At 38.3% G+C, this 18470-nt stretch overlaps 1 protein-coding gene across 1 annotated transcript in view; it reads left to right on the top strand.

The window, feature by feature from the left end:
* phlpp1 (PH domain and leucine rich repeat protein phosphatase 1) overlaps positions 1-18470 on the top strand; it is a 90232-nt gene that overhangs the window by 23357 nt on the left and 48405 nt on the right. Inside the window, exons 2-3 of the mRNA XM_079819467.1 lie at positions 14580-14776; positions 15478-15603. Of these exons, the coding sequence (XP_079675593.1) occupies positions 14580-14776; positions 15478-15603 (323 nt within the window). The remainder of the gene's footprint in view (positions 1-14579; positions 14777-15477; positions 15604-18470) is intronic.

Here is an 18470-nt window from a genome sequence, read left to right on the forward strand (position 1 = left end):
CGTAACCACTCAAAACAGGATGAGGTGTGTAAAAACAGAGCCCATGTCAAACATCGGACAGACTGCCGACCCATGAACACAGGGTCTATGTCCTTGGAGTTATTCATAGGGCCGGGAGACATGTTAGTGGGGCGTTCCATTTACTATAGCATGGAATGATCCACTGTCAGCAATGCAGAAAATTCATATGAATTCCGGGTCAATGCGGTACCTGCTGATAGGCACTGCTTTCAAACACGTCATAAGTTTTTATTTACAATAGGGATGCATGATATTTCTGCAAACATGTCGGTATCGTCGATATATGTTCATTTTTAATGTTATTGTTTTCGCCCCATAAAGTAAATTTGGCTAAAATATTAAAGCCTGATAAATATAGGATTATTCCTTGGCGTACTGTTCGCCATGATGGTTTTGAATTTCTTGGAATATGTTTGGAATTACTTCGAAAATGAAGATATAGTTGCAAGTGCAACATGTGCAGTTCAAATCTATCATATAGGATACATACAATTATAATGACAACATGACTGTAAAAGAATGTTGTGGTTTCTCTGTACGCCTTTGTTTTAGAGCGTTATTTGTTACACCTTCATGACTAGCCCAGTTCACTTTTGCATTAGCAGCCTTTTGTTTTGTGCAATTGTAAGTTTTAATATTTTGTTTATTTTGTGTGCGTGTGTATATATATATATATATACCGGTGTGTGTGTGTGTGTGTGTGTGTGTGTGTGTGTGTGTGTGTGTGTGTGTGTGTGTGTGTGTGTGTGTGTGTGTGTGTGTATATATATATATATATATATATATTTATATTAGTGGTGGGCATAGATAATTTTTTTTAATCTAGATTAATCTCACTGTAATCTTGGAATTAATCTAGATTAATCTAGATTAAAATGGCTCATTGGAATTCTGCCGAAGGCATTCAGAATATGTGTACTCGTCATAGGTGCTCGTAAGTGATCGTTTGTCTTTTTGTAGTTTGAATAATAAATAACTTCTGTCCCTTTAAGACCTGACGCACGCATGGATCCCACTGTTCCTGTGAGCTGGTTACGACTGTGTTTACGTTAAAACTCACCAAGATGGGCATTGAGACATTTTTGAGTGTGTTTGACCATTAATAAGATGGAAAAAGGAGCTCATTTTTGCACTTGTATGTCAGAGGCGTCTTTATTACGGTATGTGTGTGTGCGCTTCAGATGCGAGCACGAAATCTGTGGGTATTAGTAGAATTAAAGTTATGTGCAACCCCGCGCAAAATTCAGACCGGGCACACCAATACTAACACTAACATGCTGTCATGAAGAGAAATCCAGTAGAACACCCGTTCGCCATGTTCAGAGGATTAACTGGACTTAATGAGAGGAGGCGGGTGCGTGTCAACTCGCTGTCGGTCGGAGAGGAGAGCGCAGCTGATATCGATACTGTAGAAAATGAGTATTGTATCGTTTCAGATATTTCAGTATCGATACATAGCGAAATATCGATATTTTTGACAACACTAGTAGGCATACAGACAGGTTCGAAGACTCGTTCTCTCGCCCCCTACAGTTAAATTCGGCTAGGTATACATCCGCGCTAAAATATCAAGTTGAAAGTCATCATAGCTTGCGTAGTATAGACCCAGCTCCCAACCCAACTTTGAGAACAGATTAACGGCAATATTTTTTTTATCGCCCGATAAGTCTCACGTTAAAGCCGATAACAGCCCACCACTAATATATATATATATATATATGTGTGTATATATATATGTGTGTATATATATATATACACACACACACACGCACACACACAAAATAAACAGAATATTAAAACTTACCATTGCACAAAACAAAAGGCTGCTAGTGCAAAAGTGAACTGGGCTAGTCATGAAGTTAAAAAAAAAAGTACAAAAGCTTTTTACTATGTACCGAAATTGTTACAGAGAACTGTGAAATTTGACTAGTATTGGGTACCGACTACTGACATTTTGGTACTGTGACATCCCTAGTTCAGGGTGTATGTCAGTCAGAAACGAGCTCTCACGCAGGAAGGGCTGTGGTTTCCTTTCGCCCTGGGAAAAAGCACAACACGCCTAAATCATGCTTAAGATCCATGTGAGGTCTGTCTGTCTGTAGATTTATAGGTATCTTTTTTTTGTTCTATTACTTCCTCCACTGTAACAGGTCACTACATAACACAATATATAACACTGTACCTAAAGCGCTCGAGGGAGACCATGAAGTAGCTGTTCATTTTTAACAACAACAATAGAAACCTTCATGAATACAGTAATGTAATACTGTGGTGAATCAGTATGTTCTCCAACATGAAGCTGAATCCTGCAGACTTGTCACTCACCCTACACATCAATGTCTGTATTTCCCTCTTCTGAAGAAGGTAATGTTCTTCTGCAGATCTGAGGTGTTGTTGTTTGTGAATAACACTGGGTGTCATGTTAAACCTTTGCTGATAGTAGTGCTGTAAATTGGGCTGCAGCGCTCCATGCGGCATACCGTGGGGTCCTGACCCACATACTACTGCTGCTTTTGGGTCAGATCTTGCTTGCTCTGTCTCAGAGGTGAAAGCCGAAATGTTGCTGAATAGTTAGTCAAGAATATGCAGAACATATTATACATTTGTTTCTCTGTGGCTGATGTAAACTCAGTCCATATAGAGCATTCTTATATAGAGAATCTTTACATATGAATGCAGTTCCCAATCTAAACTACTCTATTCTACTCTTTTCTAACACTTACTGCTTAATTTTTTTATCTTTATTAGTACTGACTGCCGGAGTATGCTCTTTCTAGCATCTTCTGCTTAATTGTAATCTTTACAAGTGCTGTCTGATTAATTATTTTGCTCGTAAATAGTAGATTGTATAGACTGTTCTATAGACTGCTCGTAAACAACTCCTGAATTCTGCTCTTAATAATAATGGCTGCTTAATCCTACGCATTACTAGTGACTGCTGAACTCCACTTTCTCTCATCTTTCACTGCTGAACATCACTCCCTTTTTTCTAGTTCTTCTGTCTAGAAAAGTCCACACATTACTAGTTTTAACTGCTGAACATCACTTCTAACTGCTGAAATCTGATACTTACTAGTACTGACTGCTGAATTCCACTCATTAATTGTACAGTCTGCTTTATTCTGCTCTATATTAGTACTGACTAGACTACTGAATTCCACTCATTAATAGTATTGACTGCTGAATGTCACTTCTAACTGCTGAAATATCATCTTCACTCTCTTTTCTAGTTCTGACTACTAATTTATTATCTTTACTAGTACTGACTGCTGAATTCCACTCATTACTAGTAGAGATGCACCGATTGATCGGAATTGGCCGATTTTCTGCATGATCGGCCTGATCGTGATCGGCCGATCAGTCTCGCGTGTTTCCGATTTTGAGCCGATCTGTCTACATGCGACGTTGACGTCAGAGCCACACTCGCGCTCACAGATCATGCAGAAAATCGGCCAATTCCGATCAAACGGTGCATTTGTAAAACTTGTAAGGTTAAAATAAACCGCGGGGGAACCACCAGGAAAGCGCACAACACGACAAACCTAATTAGACACTTAAAACTCCATCACCACGCGGAACATGCCCAGTTTGAAGAAGGTAACGTTAGTAAAGGTAAAACGGCTAAAGCTAGCCAGAGCTCAGAGCCAGCCACAGGTCTGCAGCCTCTCCTATCTTTCCTTGGTATAAGCAGCGAAAAGACCAAAGCAATTACAAAGAAATTATGGACTTCATGGCGCTGGATGATCAGCCAAACGCATAAACCGTCACTTCATGAGAATTTACCGTTTCAATTTGAGAGAACTGTCATATCATGAACACAGACACTCAAGGGCAACGGCAACCCGTCAAAATAAAAGTCGGTTTAAAAAATGTTTAATAGACCCTTTTCACATTTCCGGGTTTCTCAGAGCGGAAGTCGTCATATTTGGGTTAAATATTATAGCTGTGAATGAGAGAATACTTTTTTTGTGTGTGTGTGCCCATTTGCTCACATAGCAAAAGAAAAACGCCACAGTAGTCATTTCACAACTTTCAAAAAGAGGGAAAAAATAGAGTGAGATTGATAACGGCAGTGAAAAGGGAGAAATATGTTAATTTTTACCATCACTCCCATAGACGCTATTACTAAACACCCTCACTGCAGCGGTAACTTTTTTATTGTAATTTGATGCAAAAGTAATAAAATGCAAAGTATTAGTGTTATAAATGTACATATATATATTTTTAAATGAAAATACAAAAAACGTTGCAGGATTTACCATATTGATGACTGTTAAAACGCGTCATCACAGTCTGTGAAAAGGGTCTATTGACAGAATATGTATATGTAGAATATGTAGATTTAGCACCGGCTCTATATAATAATAATAATAATACGTCTCTACTACTAATAATCATTATGCTTAAATGGTTGATTATTTTTCACTTGATCTTTTTTTATAAACAATGTTTACTTTTAAACAGCATACAGCCTTTAAATGTTTATGTATTATTTACTGTGATTATCATCATAAATAATAAACTTAATACATTTAATAATTTTTTTTTAATGGTTAAATAAAATAAAATAAAATATATATATAAAACATTTAGCTGTGGTACCGAAATTGGTACCGAGTACCATAAAATTTTTATGGTATTGGTACCGACTACTGGAATTTTGGTACCGTGACATCCCTAGCTGGCAACATTTATTACCCAAATTACTAGGGCTGGGTATTGACACAAATTTCCCAATTCGATTCGATTTCGATTCACAAGCTTTCGATTCGATTCAATTTTCGATTCAATTCAATATCGATTATTTTGGATATGTATCAGGTATAATACATGGAACATTTTCTCAAGTAAAACAAATTTCTGAACTAATGTTGTAAACTATGGGAGTCAGTTGATACTACATTAGCCTACTAATATTGAAGGTACAAATTAACAGATTTGTATACAAACACTTAAATGACACTAAATTATGTTTTTTTATATATATATATAATAATGAAGTTATAATATTAACTTTACAATTACACAATCATAATTCTACTCCAATTAGGTTTTTGAAATATAAAAATTTAAATGGTGGCTGTCATAAAAACTCACCAGATTTATACATACATGCATTTAATATTGAAGAACATGGACAATGAATATCCTATGTAACGTGGTGTATATAATTAGCAAAATGCTCCTCTCTAGAGTTAATTTTTTTAGCTGACTAACGAGTTTATGGACACTGGATATGGTTTGGTTTTTCTGAGGTAAATGTGACGTTACATGATATTGTTTACAAGCCGTTTTACTTACATCTTTCTGCGGTTGAAACACTGATTGAGCTATTCTATGGCCCCGTTCACACCGCAAGTCTTAATGCTAATGTTTAATAATTTATTTTAGAATAAAAAAAAAATTGCTTTGAAGAAAAAGGGGATTTTTGTTTGTATATGCTGTCAATTATAGTTCTTAGAAAGAAAATCGGAATCGGCAAAAATCGATATCGGCCGATATCATCAACCAAAAATCGGAATCGGCCAAGAAAATTGCAATCGGTGCATGTTGTAGTCTGCTTTATATTAGTACTGACTAGACTGCTGAAGTCCACTCATTACTAGTACTGAATGCTGAACGTCACTCTCTCTTTTCTAGTTCTGCCTGCTGAATTCTGATGTTTATTAGTACTGACTGCTAAATTCCACTCATTACTAGTACAGTCTGCTGTATTCTGCTTTATATTAGTACTGACTAGGGATGCAACAATACAGTTAGTCCACGGTTCAATACATACCTCTGTTTTTTAACACCCCCCGAAAAGACAATAGGTGTGTATGTGCTTGTTTACTGTCATTTGTAATGAGTATGTTTGTGTATTTCGCTGTATTGTTTGTTATTGATAATGCTATGGAGAGAGAGTTTGTGAGTTTTTTTTTTTATTCAGCTCTTACGGTGATTTTTGGAGATAAACGGTTTCAATTCCTGAAACATCAGTAAAGTCTAGCCATCATTCGGACAGGGTCAGCTACATTTATTGTAATGTACTGAGTTGTTGAGAGCGCTGTGCTTTTAGCGCGAGCTTATTTGTATCTGAGAATTCTGAATAAACAGTCCCAGTCACGTCGACTCTCTGTCTTTCACCTTTGTAACACATGTAATGTACCATTACAGCCATCGAGATGAACGAATCGTCAAAGTGTGGATTATAGCATTATTTTATGATCTATTCCTATCACATGAAAGGCTGCAGTGATGAGCATTGAGTACACAGACAGTCTGTTGATCGCGTGAATGCAGTGATCTTGTCATTGCAACGCGTTTTCTCTCACAAAATGCTTTCACCACAACTAACAGCAAACACAACATCGACAGGAATACAGTAAGAGCTTCGCTGTGCTGCATAACAGCGTCATTCATTATAACGGCAGTTTGGGCAGGTATGCAGATACACTCGCGACGTGTGGTTGACAGCTCCGGGCATTATAAAGAGTGTTCCTTGATGCTTTCTGTAGTTTAATCACTTAAAAACGCATTTGTTTCATGCTACTAACAGAAATGATCGTTTAGGCCCCGTTCACACTGCAGGCAAAAGTGGCCCAAATCAGATTTTTTTTGGGGTCAAGTGACCAGGTCAGACTTCTTCAGAGGTAGTGTGAACACTCAAATCTTGCCCAGATCTGATTTTTTCAAATCAGATTTAGACCACATACATATGTGGTCCTGAATCAGACCCAGATCAGATTTTTTTCAATGCGGCCGCAGTGTGAACAACCAAGGCGGATTTGATGCGACTTTTAAGTCAATCTACGTCGACATTTGTCACAATTATGCGCCTGCGAGTTAGCCCTAGACACAACAGACACAGACAGTAACATTAAAAACTTGACTAGATATGGAGAACAGCGATGGAGCGAGTCAATGGAGGGAGAGTGAGGTGTTAGACCTAATTAGTAAATGGGGAGATGCTTCAATTCAAGCTAAACTAGAAGGATCCTACCGTAATCAGTGCCAAAGGAAGGTAAAGAGTCTTAAAGGTTAATTTAAAGAAGCAAATGATTCTAACAACCGAAGCGGTCGTGGTCGCATCACCTGCCCATTTTATAATGAGATTAGCCGTGTTATGGGCGATTAAACCCAGCTGTCAGCCGTTAAACCTGCAAAAGGCCAAAATAACCAATTTTGCTCTCTTTTCGTTCTTGTTCTCTTTAGCACCTGCTCATTAATGTTACGGCTAGGGCTGTCACTTTTGAAAAAAATTCCTGTTCGATTTTTGAGACACAAGTGTTCATTGAATCGATTCTAAAATCGATTTTAAATGACGTTTTCATTTTCAACGCTAAATATAGCCTACGCCAATCCACGGACAACTAACGGGCATTAGGATGAAAGTAAAGAGGGCGCTTGAGACGCACAAGTCAGCAATATTTCTGATGATTTATTTTGTGCACAATGACAAACAGGAGTGCAACATTCTGGGAAAAAAAACATTAAGCAGCGTGGACTGCCATAACGTCAAAGAAAAACATTAGCTACAGGCTTTAACATGGCTGTGTTTACGATTATAAATTCCACAACAACAACAAAAAATTGTAGCCCATGAAAAGAGGTTGATAATAAAGCTTAAAAATTTACTAGCCTACACTGAATGTGAAGTTCGTGTGGATAATAACTTAACATAATTATTCAACCGTTCAAAATGAAACTTTGAATGAACTTAGCTTGCGAACAGGCCAAGTGTTTTTTTAATTGACCGTAACCGACACTTAAGCTATGCGGGCGTTACTGATGAAACGTGCAAATAAGGCTCTATTACAAATTATTGGACAGGAAAACAAGTCTATCAACATTTTCGGGGTCCAGAGCAGAGCGTTTTTTTATTCACTATATGCCCAGCTGTTGAGAAGACGCGCTCCGACCACACTGATGTTCCAGGGACACTCAGGTACTTCATTGCCAGCTGCGCAAGGTGGGGGTATTTCGAACTGCCAATCTTCCACCACAAAAGCGGGTCGCTGTCAGCTGGCAAAGGTGGTTCCTTTTCATAAATCAACATCTCCTGTAAGAGGTCGCTTTCGACATCATTCACTCTTTCGTAGCCCCTAAGGGCATTTCGGGTTGAGCGAGCGGCGCTGAGAGGAATGAGAAAGCTGCTCTCCCTTCTGGAGGAAATAACGCTCATTCTTTTCTACGCACACAGCATTGTCACAATATGAACACATGCAAGTTTTAAAAACATATTTCAACATATTAATAATACCTGTTAATAACTTTTTTATTTGTTTAATTCGTTCAAAAATAATAGCGTACATGTTTGGTTAAAATCGATTCCCTATTTTCGTTTTCGAAACTTGTGTTGGTTGGTCCGATCGATTGTGCAATCGATTTTTGAACGTAAAGTGACAGCCCTAGTTACGGCTTCCATTACACAAACATTTTGAAATAAAAGCGAAAATGCTTGCTTCCTCCATAACCTCCCGAACTTTAGTGCAACAGCGTTCTGCGTCTGATGTCATTGTTATTGTTCTTTTGCGCATACGGGTTAGTTTGAAACCTCAAACAGTTCACACTGGAATCAGATATTGGCCACATTTTAATAGGTAATGTGAACAGTCAAACAAAAAAATCGGATCTGAGCAACAAATCAGAATTGAGCATTAAGACTTGCGGTGTGAACGGGGCCTTAGTCACTGGCTTGATTCACTGATGCATTACGCTTAGGGCATCAAGACGGCGATCATTAAACCAACTAGAAAGAAAGTCTGAGTGAACTTGAATGATTAGCTACACATCAGAAATCACTGATCACAGATCAGGCATTAATGAACACTGTTACTCACTGTTTGTCACGGTGCTGTCGAATCCATATCGTGAAATCTGTTTGTAAACCTGTGCTGGCATAAACTGAATCCCTTTTCTCAGAGTGCTCTGGGCGGGCAAAGCGGAGGAAGGGGGAGGTAACCTTTCCTGGTATGATGTCATAACAGGAAAATTCCAGATCAGCTCGCCTGTGCTCTCATTTTCTCAAAGGCATCGTTTTACACCAATCAAAATTTCTAGCCACTTGGGGACCATATACAGGCTAGGGGAACTCATATTAATGTTAAAAAACCTCATAAAATGAAATTTTCATGCCATGGGACCTTTAAGGATAAAAAAATACTATTTTTAATTGCAATACTCTTTCTTTATTTTACTTAAAAGACTTGAAAAACCTTACTTAAACTTAAAACTTTACTTAAAAAAAACCCTTGTACACATTCCTAGTGTATAGTATAATATAAAAAAAATATATATATAAAGATTTACACTGGCAGCTCAGAGCTGTACAGCAGCATTTAAGTATGAAATTGAATGAATAAATGTAAAAATAAAACACTACATAGACTTCACTATAAAATATACATTGATTCTTATTAAAGCTACTGTATTAAAGTTTTTCAGTCAAGAGCAGCGAGTGATTTTCTTTGTCTTTTGTTGTTTTGTTAATAGTTCACTCAAATGTCATCGATTACTCACGCTCAAGTTGTTTTAAACCTGAATAAAGTTCTTTCTTCTGTTGGACACAAAATATATTTTGAAGAATGTTGGAAACCAAACAGTTGCTGGTCACCATTGTAGGAAATAATAATATGGAAGTCAATGGCTACCATCAACTGTCTGGTATTCAACTGTCTGTGTTCAACAGAAGAAATGAATACAGGTTTGGAACAACATTAGAGTGAGTAAATAATGACATAATTTTAGAGGTGAACTGTCCCTTTAAGGACAAGTGGCAGCATGTTCACTAGGCTGCGCTGTCAATTTAAGACCTGCCCGCATCTAATATACAGACACACGCTGATTTTACTTTCTCTTTAGACATAACCGACTGTGTTTATGTGAACCTTTTGACTGTATTAGCGCTGTAAGACTACTTAGTCCAGTAATCACGTGTTTGACAGGCTTTTAGTGTGAGCGCTCAGAAAAACGCATGTGCATAAGCACGCGAATGAAATATTTAACCGGCAAGGCTTTAAAATGCATGCAAATAATGAACTTTCATGATTGTGAATAACTATATTCCGTGTTCCGTGAGTATAACTCTACCACTAACGTGTGATGTGAATGTATGTCGCGTTGTTCAGTATTGGGATGGAGGCAAATTATAGAATGTGTAGAAAAATTATTATTTAAATGAAAAAACTAAAAAAACGCAATTCACAACCACTTATTGAACCGTGAATCTCATACCGAACGGTTTAATATTATATTGAGAATTGTGGTATCCCTATTACTGACTGCTAAATTACACTCATTACTTGTAAAGTCTGCTTTATATTAGGACTGACTGCTGAATTCCACTCATTACAAGTACTGACTGCTGAACGTCACTCCCTCTTTTCTAGTACTGACTGCTGAAGTCCACTCATTACTAGTAGAGTTGTTCCGATTCCGATACTAGTATCGGCAGTGCTTGAAGTGGAAAAAATAAAGTGCCGGTACTCACCAGAGGGGGCGGGGCTTTGTTGGGGGCGTGGTTATGGGGGGATTGTTTAGTCAATAATTCAAGAAGGTCCGTATTTTAAAGCTCTTTCTAACTTGTTTTCAGCCTTAGAACTAACAGTTCTTGTAATTGTTTAACTATATCATTTGTTACAATAAGGGTTTATTTACAAAGCAAGACCATTGACGGCACCTCATTAGGCCTACCATGCAGGCCAATGTTAACTTTTTTCTTTCTTTTTTCTAATCAAATAGCAACACAGTTAGAAACTATAGCTACAACATGCGGCTGTTGTCATCGGTAGAAGTAGTGTCACTCTCGTCCTCGTCACCACTTGTGACCGTGACCGCGACCGCGGCACAAGTGCTTTGTATTTTAACCGAGCAGGTATGGTTGTGCGTTTCACATACCCTCTCTGGACCACATTGAGTTGTTGACACTAACTAGGCTTGTTTGAGATGAGCAAAATCTGCGCAGAACCGATCACCGGTGATCAGCGCAAGATGTGCCGGTTAGAAATGTGTCCGAGGGCGGTCCGCCTTGCTCTGATGTCATGCTGACCTATGTCAAAAAACTCTCGCGAGCGAAAGGCGGATGTGTCGGATTCTGCAGTCGAGCGCAGTTGTTCTCCACCGACTGCGCTGAGCAAAAGCATGATGGGAAACGACTTGCTGACGACACAGCTTAATGCTTATTGGTTTAAACAACCGTGATGAATGGTTCTTTTTTAAAATGTTTGATTTTAAAACTCTGATATATCATGTTTTTATGTTTGAATATTCCCAAACTCTCGGACAGTGCGATCTCTCTGTGGGTTATGTGATTGTTGTCATATATAAAAAAAGTATATAAAACGTTTGTATATACTTTTTTATATATATGACAACAATTTTTATTAAGTTTTTATTAAAAACTAGTATATAATTAAAGTAAAAATGATTGATAAACACGTCTTTCGAATGGAAATAAATAACAAAAACTTTAGGTGTCTTGTTCATCATATTTATTTTCATATATAAAGCAAAAGAACTTAAATTACATCCAGTTCATCAGCAACAAAGCGCACAAGTGTGAATCCCGCTATATCCGCCTTTGATCTCGCAGTTGTCTGATCCACTACGAGAAGAGAGAACTGTCCGTTTTGCCTGCACTTTTTTCACTCCTCTCCTCACTGCAGCCGCATAGTCTCGGCTGAATTTCAGGCGAGGCGCATCTCAAACAAGCCTACTGACAGCGGCAAAAGCGATGCATGCGCTTTTCACTTGTAAAACTCAAGGGTGTATGGGCAATGTAGTCTCTGCTCACAAATGAGCGTACCGGTACGCTAAAAGCACGCTCAGGGCACACGGAGAGGTGGCGGTACACTCAAGAGCTATATTTGGAAGTGGCGGTACTGAGTACCGGCGCGTACCGGCCCACTTAAATCACTGAGTATCAGAAATATCACAGATACCACAACAAAGTCAAAGTAAATTTAGAAAACACTTCTTTTTTTTTTTTTTTTTGCGTTTTCCATACTGTCCCAACTTTTTCTGATTTGTGGTTGTACTATACAACAAATAAAAAGCACTTAATAACTGGGAATAATTAGCTGTTATTAATAACTGGTAATATTAAATAAAATATGGACAAATGTGGTATTTTGTAGGGGTTGAAACTATTACAATATAAATAGTTATCTCTAATGTTCAAGAATCCCGATGTGCAAACTAAATCCAGCGGTGTAGATTCATCATTAATTGACGACGCTTTGAAGTGACGCTAAAGGGAGAGAGGATATATAATTTCACTTAATTCAATTCCTCCGTCCTCACGTCTTTTCCTTGCATCCTTCCCTCGCATCCTAAAGGGGTGGAGCTAAGACGCGAGGAAAGGAGGCAAGGAAAGGAAACGAGGATGCACAAATAAGAATTGAGAAGCACCCCATGTCTATGGTGTGGATGGCGGGCGGGTTCCCGCGCACACGCACACGCACGCACGCGTGATACTCGCTCGCTGTCTTTGTAATATCTGCTGTGTATCACTATCAAGCTAGCGGCAATCTCCCCCAGTTTCTCTTCGTCCATTTTTTTTTACAGTCTATGGTCACCTTTTTCCTGGTGAGCGAATTTACCCATGATTCATAGCGGGTTTGAACCGGAAGTCGGTTGTCCTTTTCCGGTTCGAAGCTTGTGTACGTTTGATAGCTTGCTATCTTGTTTGCTGTAAAAGCCGGTGTTTCTCCATGGATGAAGCACAAATGGACAAAAAACGGAGGTGGATACACACCATGGATGTTTTAAGAAGTCGTGACAACAGTACCGTAACAGTCCCTCATCCATCCCGTCTGACGGAGTGGCTATATGACATGAAGCAATGGCCATTTATAAACACCTAAATCGGAATAAAAATGCCCAAACCAAATGAAATTGTAATCAGTTTTAGAGGGGTGGGATAAACCTTTTCATGAACCGATCAAATTAAAAATTCCACCATGTAAACGACCTGATCTGATTACTGAGTGTACGTCTTTCTGTGACATGATATACAGCGCGCGCGCGCCTCCACAACTGAAGAGCGCACGACGCGATCACATCAGGGCAGGCTTATGTTGACAAGAGAGGAAAGTAAATTTTTCTGAGGTATTAAACTTTTTATTTCGTAACAAGTTATGAACATAATGTTGGAATAATGACACAGACATAGCCTGGCTATAGCATCTCATCTTGACAGCGTTTGTCCTAGGCTTCACTGCACCTGACAGAAGAATACATTTTTCTGAGGTGATTCTTACACTTTACAACAAATAATAAACAGCTTTTATAAAACTGTACAAGTCCTGGTGGCCGTTGGGAGTTGCCATGGCAAAGGGGAACATTCAAGCTGCTAGAGAGGACGTGTCGACATTTCTCTCTGTTTCTCGTAAGTTATATAAAATAGTAACTTACTGCATGTCCGCCCACAGAAAAATAAATAAATATTAAAAATACCAACACAGAACTAATGAACTTATTCTAATCAAAGTAATTTTGCCTTCTCTGTCGATATCATGGTACACTAGTAGAGGTTAGCCGCTGAACAGGAAACACAATACCGGAAAGCGGAAGTAGGTCAGCACCCATTGGTTGCTGGAGAAACAGGCGGATATGAGGACACGAACGCATAAACTGTCACTTCATGAGAATTTACCGTGTAATTTGTGAAAACTGTCATATAAGGAACACAGACACTCTTTTTTTTTTATTGACAGAATATATTAGGCTAACATCACTGTTGTACAGTAGATTTAGCTACGTCTCTATGTAACAATAATAGGTCTCTACTAATAATAATAATGCCTAGATGGTTGCTTATTTTTTACTTGTTTTGTTGTAAAGAGATTATTTTCTGATTAATATACAATTTTTTTTTATTCCTACATTTATTTGTTGCACTGTTTTTTATACAGTTATATTGTAAAACTAAAATACCTTTTTCAGTTTGCAAAGTTAGATTGTGGCTCCATTTGAAGTTCTTTTTCGCTTGAGAAAAATAAATAATATTACTGTCAAATGCATGTCAGATAATAAAAATACTGTAATAAATACAGTAGTTCACCATGTATTTGTTCATGTTTTATTAAGGGATAAGTCTGAACTTGAAGCACACCATAAAATAATTCTAGCTACCTCTAAATATTCTATCACTACCTCTTTTCTAGTTATGCCTCCTGTATTCTGCTTTATATTAGTACTGACTGCTGAAGTCCACTCATTACTAGGGCTGACTGCTGAACGTCACTCCCTCTTTTCTAGTTCTGACTGCTAAATTCTGATCTTTACCAGTACTGACTGCTGAATTCCACTCATTCCTAGTAAGGACTGCTGAATTCCTTTCATTAGTAGTTCCGACTGCTCAGCTCTTACAGCTGAATTCCAGGTGCCATAGTCACGGGCATTTGCTAATGTGGAAGATAGTAATTGATTTCACTCAGTTCATTTACTGTATAGAGCAATGCAGTCAATAATTTTGCAGTGTGAAATGTGATGTGCGTCTGAAGCTGCATTGGATATGTTGTTGACAGTAGGAGTGGAGCAGGGTAATCAGACTCATATTTTTCTCTGTTTTTCAGGAAAACCTCACAGCATTGAGAGCTCAGAGCGCATCCAGCTCTCTGGAACATATAACGTTCGGAAAGGAAAGCTGCAGCTACCGGTGAACCGCTGGAGTCGACGGCAGGTGATTTTATGTGGCACCTGTCTCATGGTGTCCTCAGTGAAGGCCAGCCATACAGGCAAGATGCACATCCTGCCACTGATCGGAGGAAAGGTACTGAACCCAGGCTTCTCATCCTGCTCATTAGGCAGAATGTATGTGATCCTACAGCCATCCCTCCTGAAGTGCACTGGGCAAGAGTAGTCAAAAAATAATTGATATTCTTCTGCATTTTTACAGTATTCTATGTATGGCTGAAAATTATTGATCAGAACTGAATGTTCATAGACCTTGGTGTAAGACAATTTAAATGTTTTATATAGGAACATAAATACAGTATAAATATAATAAAATAATCAAGGGATGTTTAAGATAATATTCACAGAGTTCCTTCACACTTTATATTGCCTGTGTGTGTTGAACACCAGGCTAAATTTATAAAGCATCTTACAAAAAATCCTGGTGACTTTAACAACGAGCAACACTTAAAACGAGTTCAGTGAGAGTACAGACATAGCGGACATTGGTTAGTGAGTTGTAAAGTTTTATGGTGGTTTTGAGAGTTGATGAAGTGCTAAACAAACAGAGGTGCGTTTAAAGTCTCGTACTCTGTCAGTGTTCATTTATGCTCTAGACTGCTAGACTAAATATTGAGTGCTGTCTGCCATGTTAAACATCTCTGCTGCTGTTGCTTATAGTTTGAATTCTCGATGTAAACAGACCTCTGACACTAATGAAGATGTGTTTTCACCTCACTGTATGAGGGAGCATGTCTCGTTCATGTGTAAATTTGAGTGTGTTTCTGTTGTTTTCAGGTAGAAGAGGTGAAGAAACACAGTCACTGTTTGGCCTTCAGCTCGGCGGGACCTCAGAGTCAGACTTACTATATCAGCTTTGACAGCTTCACTGAACACCTGCGCTGGCACCGACAGGCTGCTAAGGTGTGTTTGTGTGTGTGTGTGTGTGTGTGTGTGACCGCCTCTCTACTTCTACCTAGTACAAATAAGATGACCTGACACACTAGAGCTGATCCAAACTCTAGTGAGCTGCCTCACTTGCCCACATTTTCATACAAGCAAGCAAGCAAGTATCGTGGTATAGTGATGGAGTTAGACTTTGATGCAGACCATGATCTTGGATGTTACTGTCTTTCTGTAATTTGTAAATATTCAAAAACCATGGAACTACTGTGGTACTTTTCATAGTTTTTTTCCAGATCAGTGACTTCAGGGCTTTGTGTTTGAATGCTGCTTTAGGTCTGTGAAAAATTCAAACAACAAAAATGTGTACCAAGGTTCAATAAAATACTACTAATAATTTATAGGTTGACAGACAGTCTCACCAGGAATTCCAGGGACTTTTTGTGCAGATTTCTGTAGCTTTTCAAAAAAAATTTGTGATATCTTGCACCTTTTTTTGTGTAGATTTGCAGTAAAAACCCACCCATAAAATAATCATTAGGTAACTAAAAATGTATGGCTGAAAAAAATTAAGAATTTTCCTAAATGATGACGTTTGATTATTGCTTCTCTGATGATACTCTGATTTCTCGATTATAATCAATCTTCATTTTGATGATCCAAGATTTTTTAGGCCCCGTTTACACTAGTGTAGCGTTTTAAAATGAAAATGATCATCGTCTACACTGGCGTTTCCATTGCGTTTCAGAAACGATCTCTGTCTACACTGCATGACCGAAATTGCATGTCACATGACTGTTCATTCACACTGAGTATGCGCATGCAAGTGTAAACACTATACAGTTGCCTTGTGCGCATGTAGACAGCTGCAGTATTAAACAATACAGTGTTTAACTGCACAACGGTTGCTAAAAAGGACCGCAAAGTCAGCAAAGCATGCAGTTCACGGTCGTCGAGGCTGGTATGTTACAGAGCCGTTGAGAGAGACGGCCCAGGGCTGCGTTTCCCAAAAGCATTGTAAAACAATAGCCACCAACGGTCTCTACGATCAACTTGTATAATGCTTTTGGTAAACGCTGCCCTGGTCTGTTATTTCAGGTAGCATAATGTGGGCAGCCACACGATCGTTTTCAAAAGTGTCCGTTTTGGTCCATTTACACTGAAACGCAACCTAGGATTTTTCATACCAAAACGGGGTCTGCAGCATTTTCAAAAGTATAAAAACGGCAGAGTAGTGTAGATGGCAGGCGTAACCGCATTAAAAGAAAATGCACTATTGTAAACGGGGCCTTAGTCTATACTGTTTTCAGTTGATGTCGACATTATTTGTATTTTATGTCGGCATCCCATCCAATAATCACAATAAGCTTTGTGCCTTGTAACTTTTAAAGTCTCAGCTTTCGAATTCTGTTAATTTTATAATAATATTCAAACAATAAATGAGGTTTTGGCGCTTCTTAATGTGGTATGACGGATTGCTGTAGCGCCTCAGTTTTTTGGCTTTTAGTATGAATATATTGTTAGTCTTACTGTTATCTATAACAGGGCTCCAGACTAACTTTTTTCACTAGGAGCACAGTGGACCCCAACTGAAAATTTTAGGGGCACAACCAGAAAATTTAGGGGCGCACACCGTAAATCAACATGCTAACCAAATCTACTAATTTCCACTGTATTACTAATAGGGATGGGGATCGTTAAGGTTTTAACGGTATTACTACTCTTACCGATACTGCTTATCGATCCGGTACTTTAACGGTATTCTTATCGGTTCTTTTTATTATACTGTATATATTTTTTTTTAATGAAAAAAAAAACATAATTAAGAACATAATTAACATGGCTTTATAATCTGAAAAGTAAAATATCTATAGCAAAAGAAACATCAGTGTTTGAACAAAAATATAAAACATCTATTTGTAAATGGACCAATGTGCAGGCATTCGGAAGGTCTGCTAAAATTAATATTACTTAGAAATAACAAACCTACAAAGAAATCTGATAAAGTAGTGAAATGTAAAATAACACTGCATAGTTTTCACTGTATAAATTGATAGATTAATGCTTATAAAAGCTAAAGTTATTCATTCAAGAGATGTGAATATTTTCTATTTGCCTTTTGTTCGATAGAAAATGAATGGCTCAATCGTCAGCAGGTTAATTAGACGCTGCCCCTTTAAGACCGAATGCAGAACTAATAATATCATATTCTCCTATTTCTCCAAACGATTTACGCCCATTTAAGCTATAAACTGTTAAAGTAACTACTCTCCAATCTGGTCATTTTGACACAGGCTGTTTGTTGCTTATTTGATGGTTTAGACGCGCACACGAAGCCTAAAATATAAAGTCCAACTTAGTCTGTCCATTTCGCAGCACACACACATTAGCCGCCTTGAAGTTGGAAACAGCGTCTCTTGCGCGGATTATTGTGCATTTAATAGCTCTTTATTATCAAACACATCATGCAATTTAGCAACAGTAGAGACTGCAGTTTACAACAATCGCTGATTCTTATGTTAAGTTTAGGTTTAGGGAGAAATTACAGCGCAAGGCTGTGAAGGGAAGGATGTTGCGCTCGACGGAACACGGCTATAGGAATAGTTTCACCTCATATCATCTTTTTATAATTCTTGGAAGCCGAAATTGAAAATAAAATTAGATTAATATCACAGCACATCCCTAAGGTTTAAGCAGACTAAACTTTTGTTTAGTTCTCTTGGCCGTCGTCACTCATTAAGCTGACTGACGTTGTGTTAGCTGGTGCTCCACGTGAGAGAGGCTCGCTCGCTCTCTCTTCTGGATTGCGAATAGCAAAAATGCATCGCGGACAAATGGTTTAATAATATCTCATATAGAAACGGCTGGCAAAGATAGAATTTGCCAGA

This window comes from Gobio gobio (genome assembly GCF_949357685.1).
Source record: "Gobio gobio genome assembly, chromosome: 6".
NCBI classification, from domain to species: Eukaryota; Metazoa; Chordata; class Actinopteri; order Cypriniformes; family Gobionidae; genus Gobio; species Gobio gobio.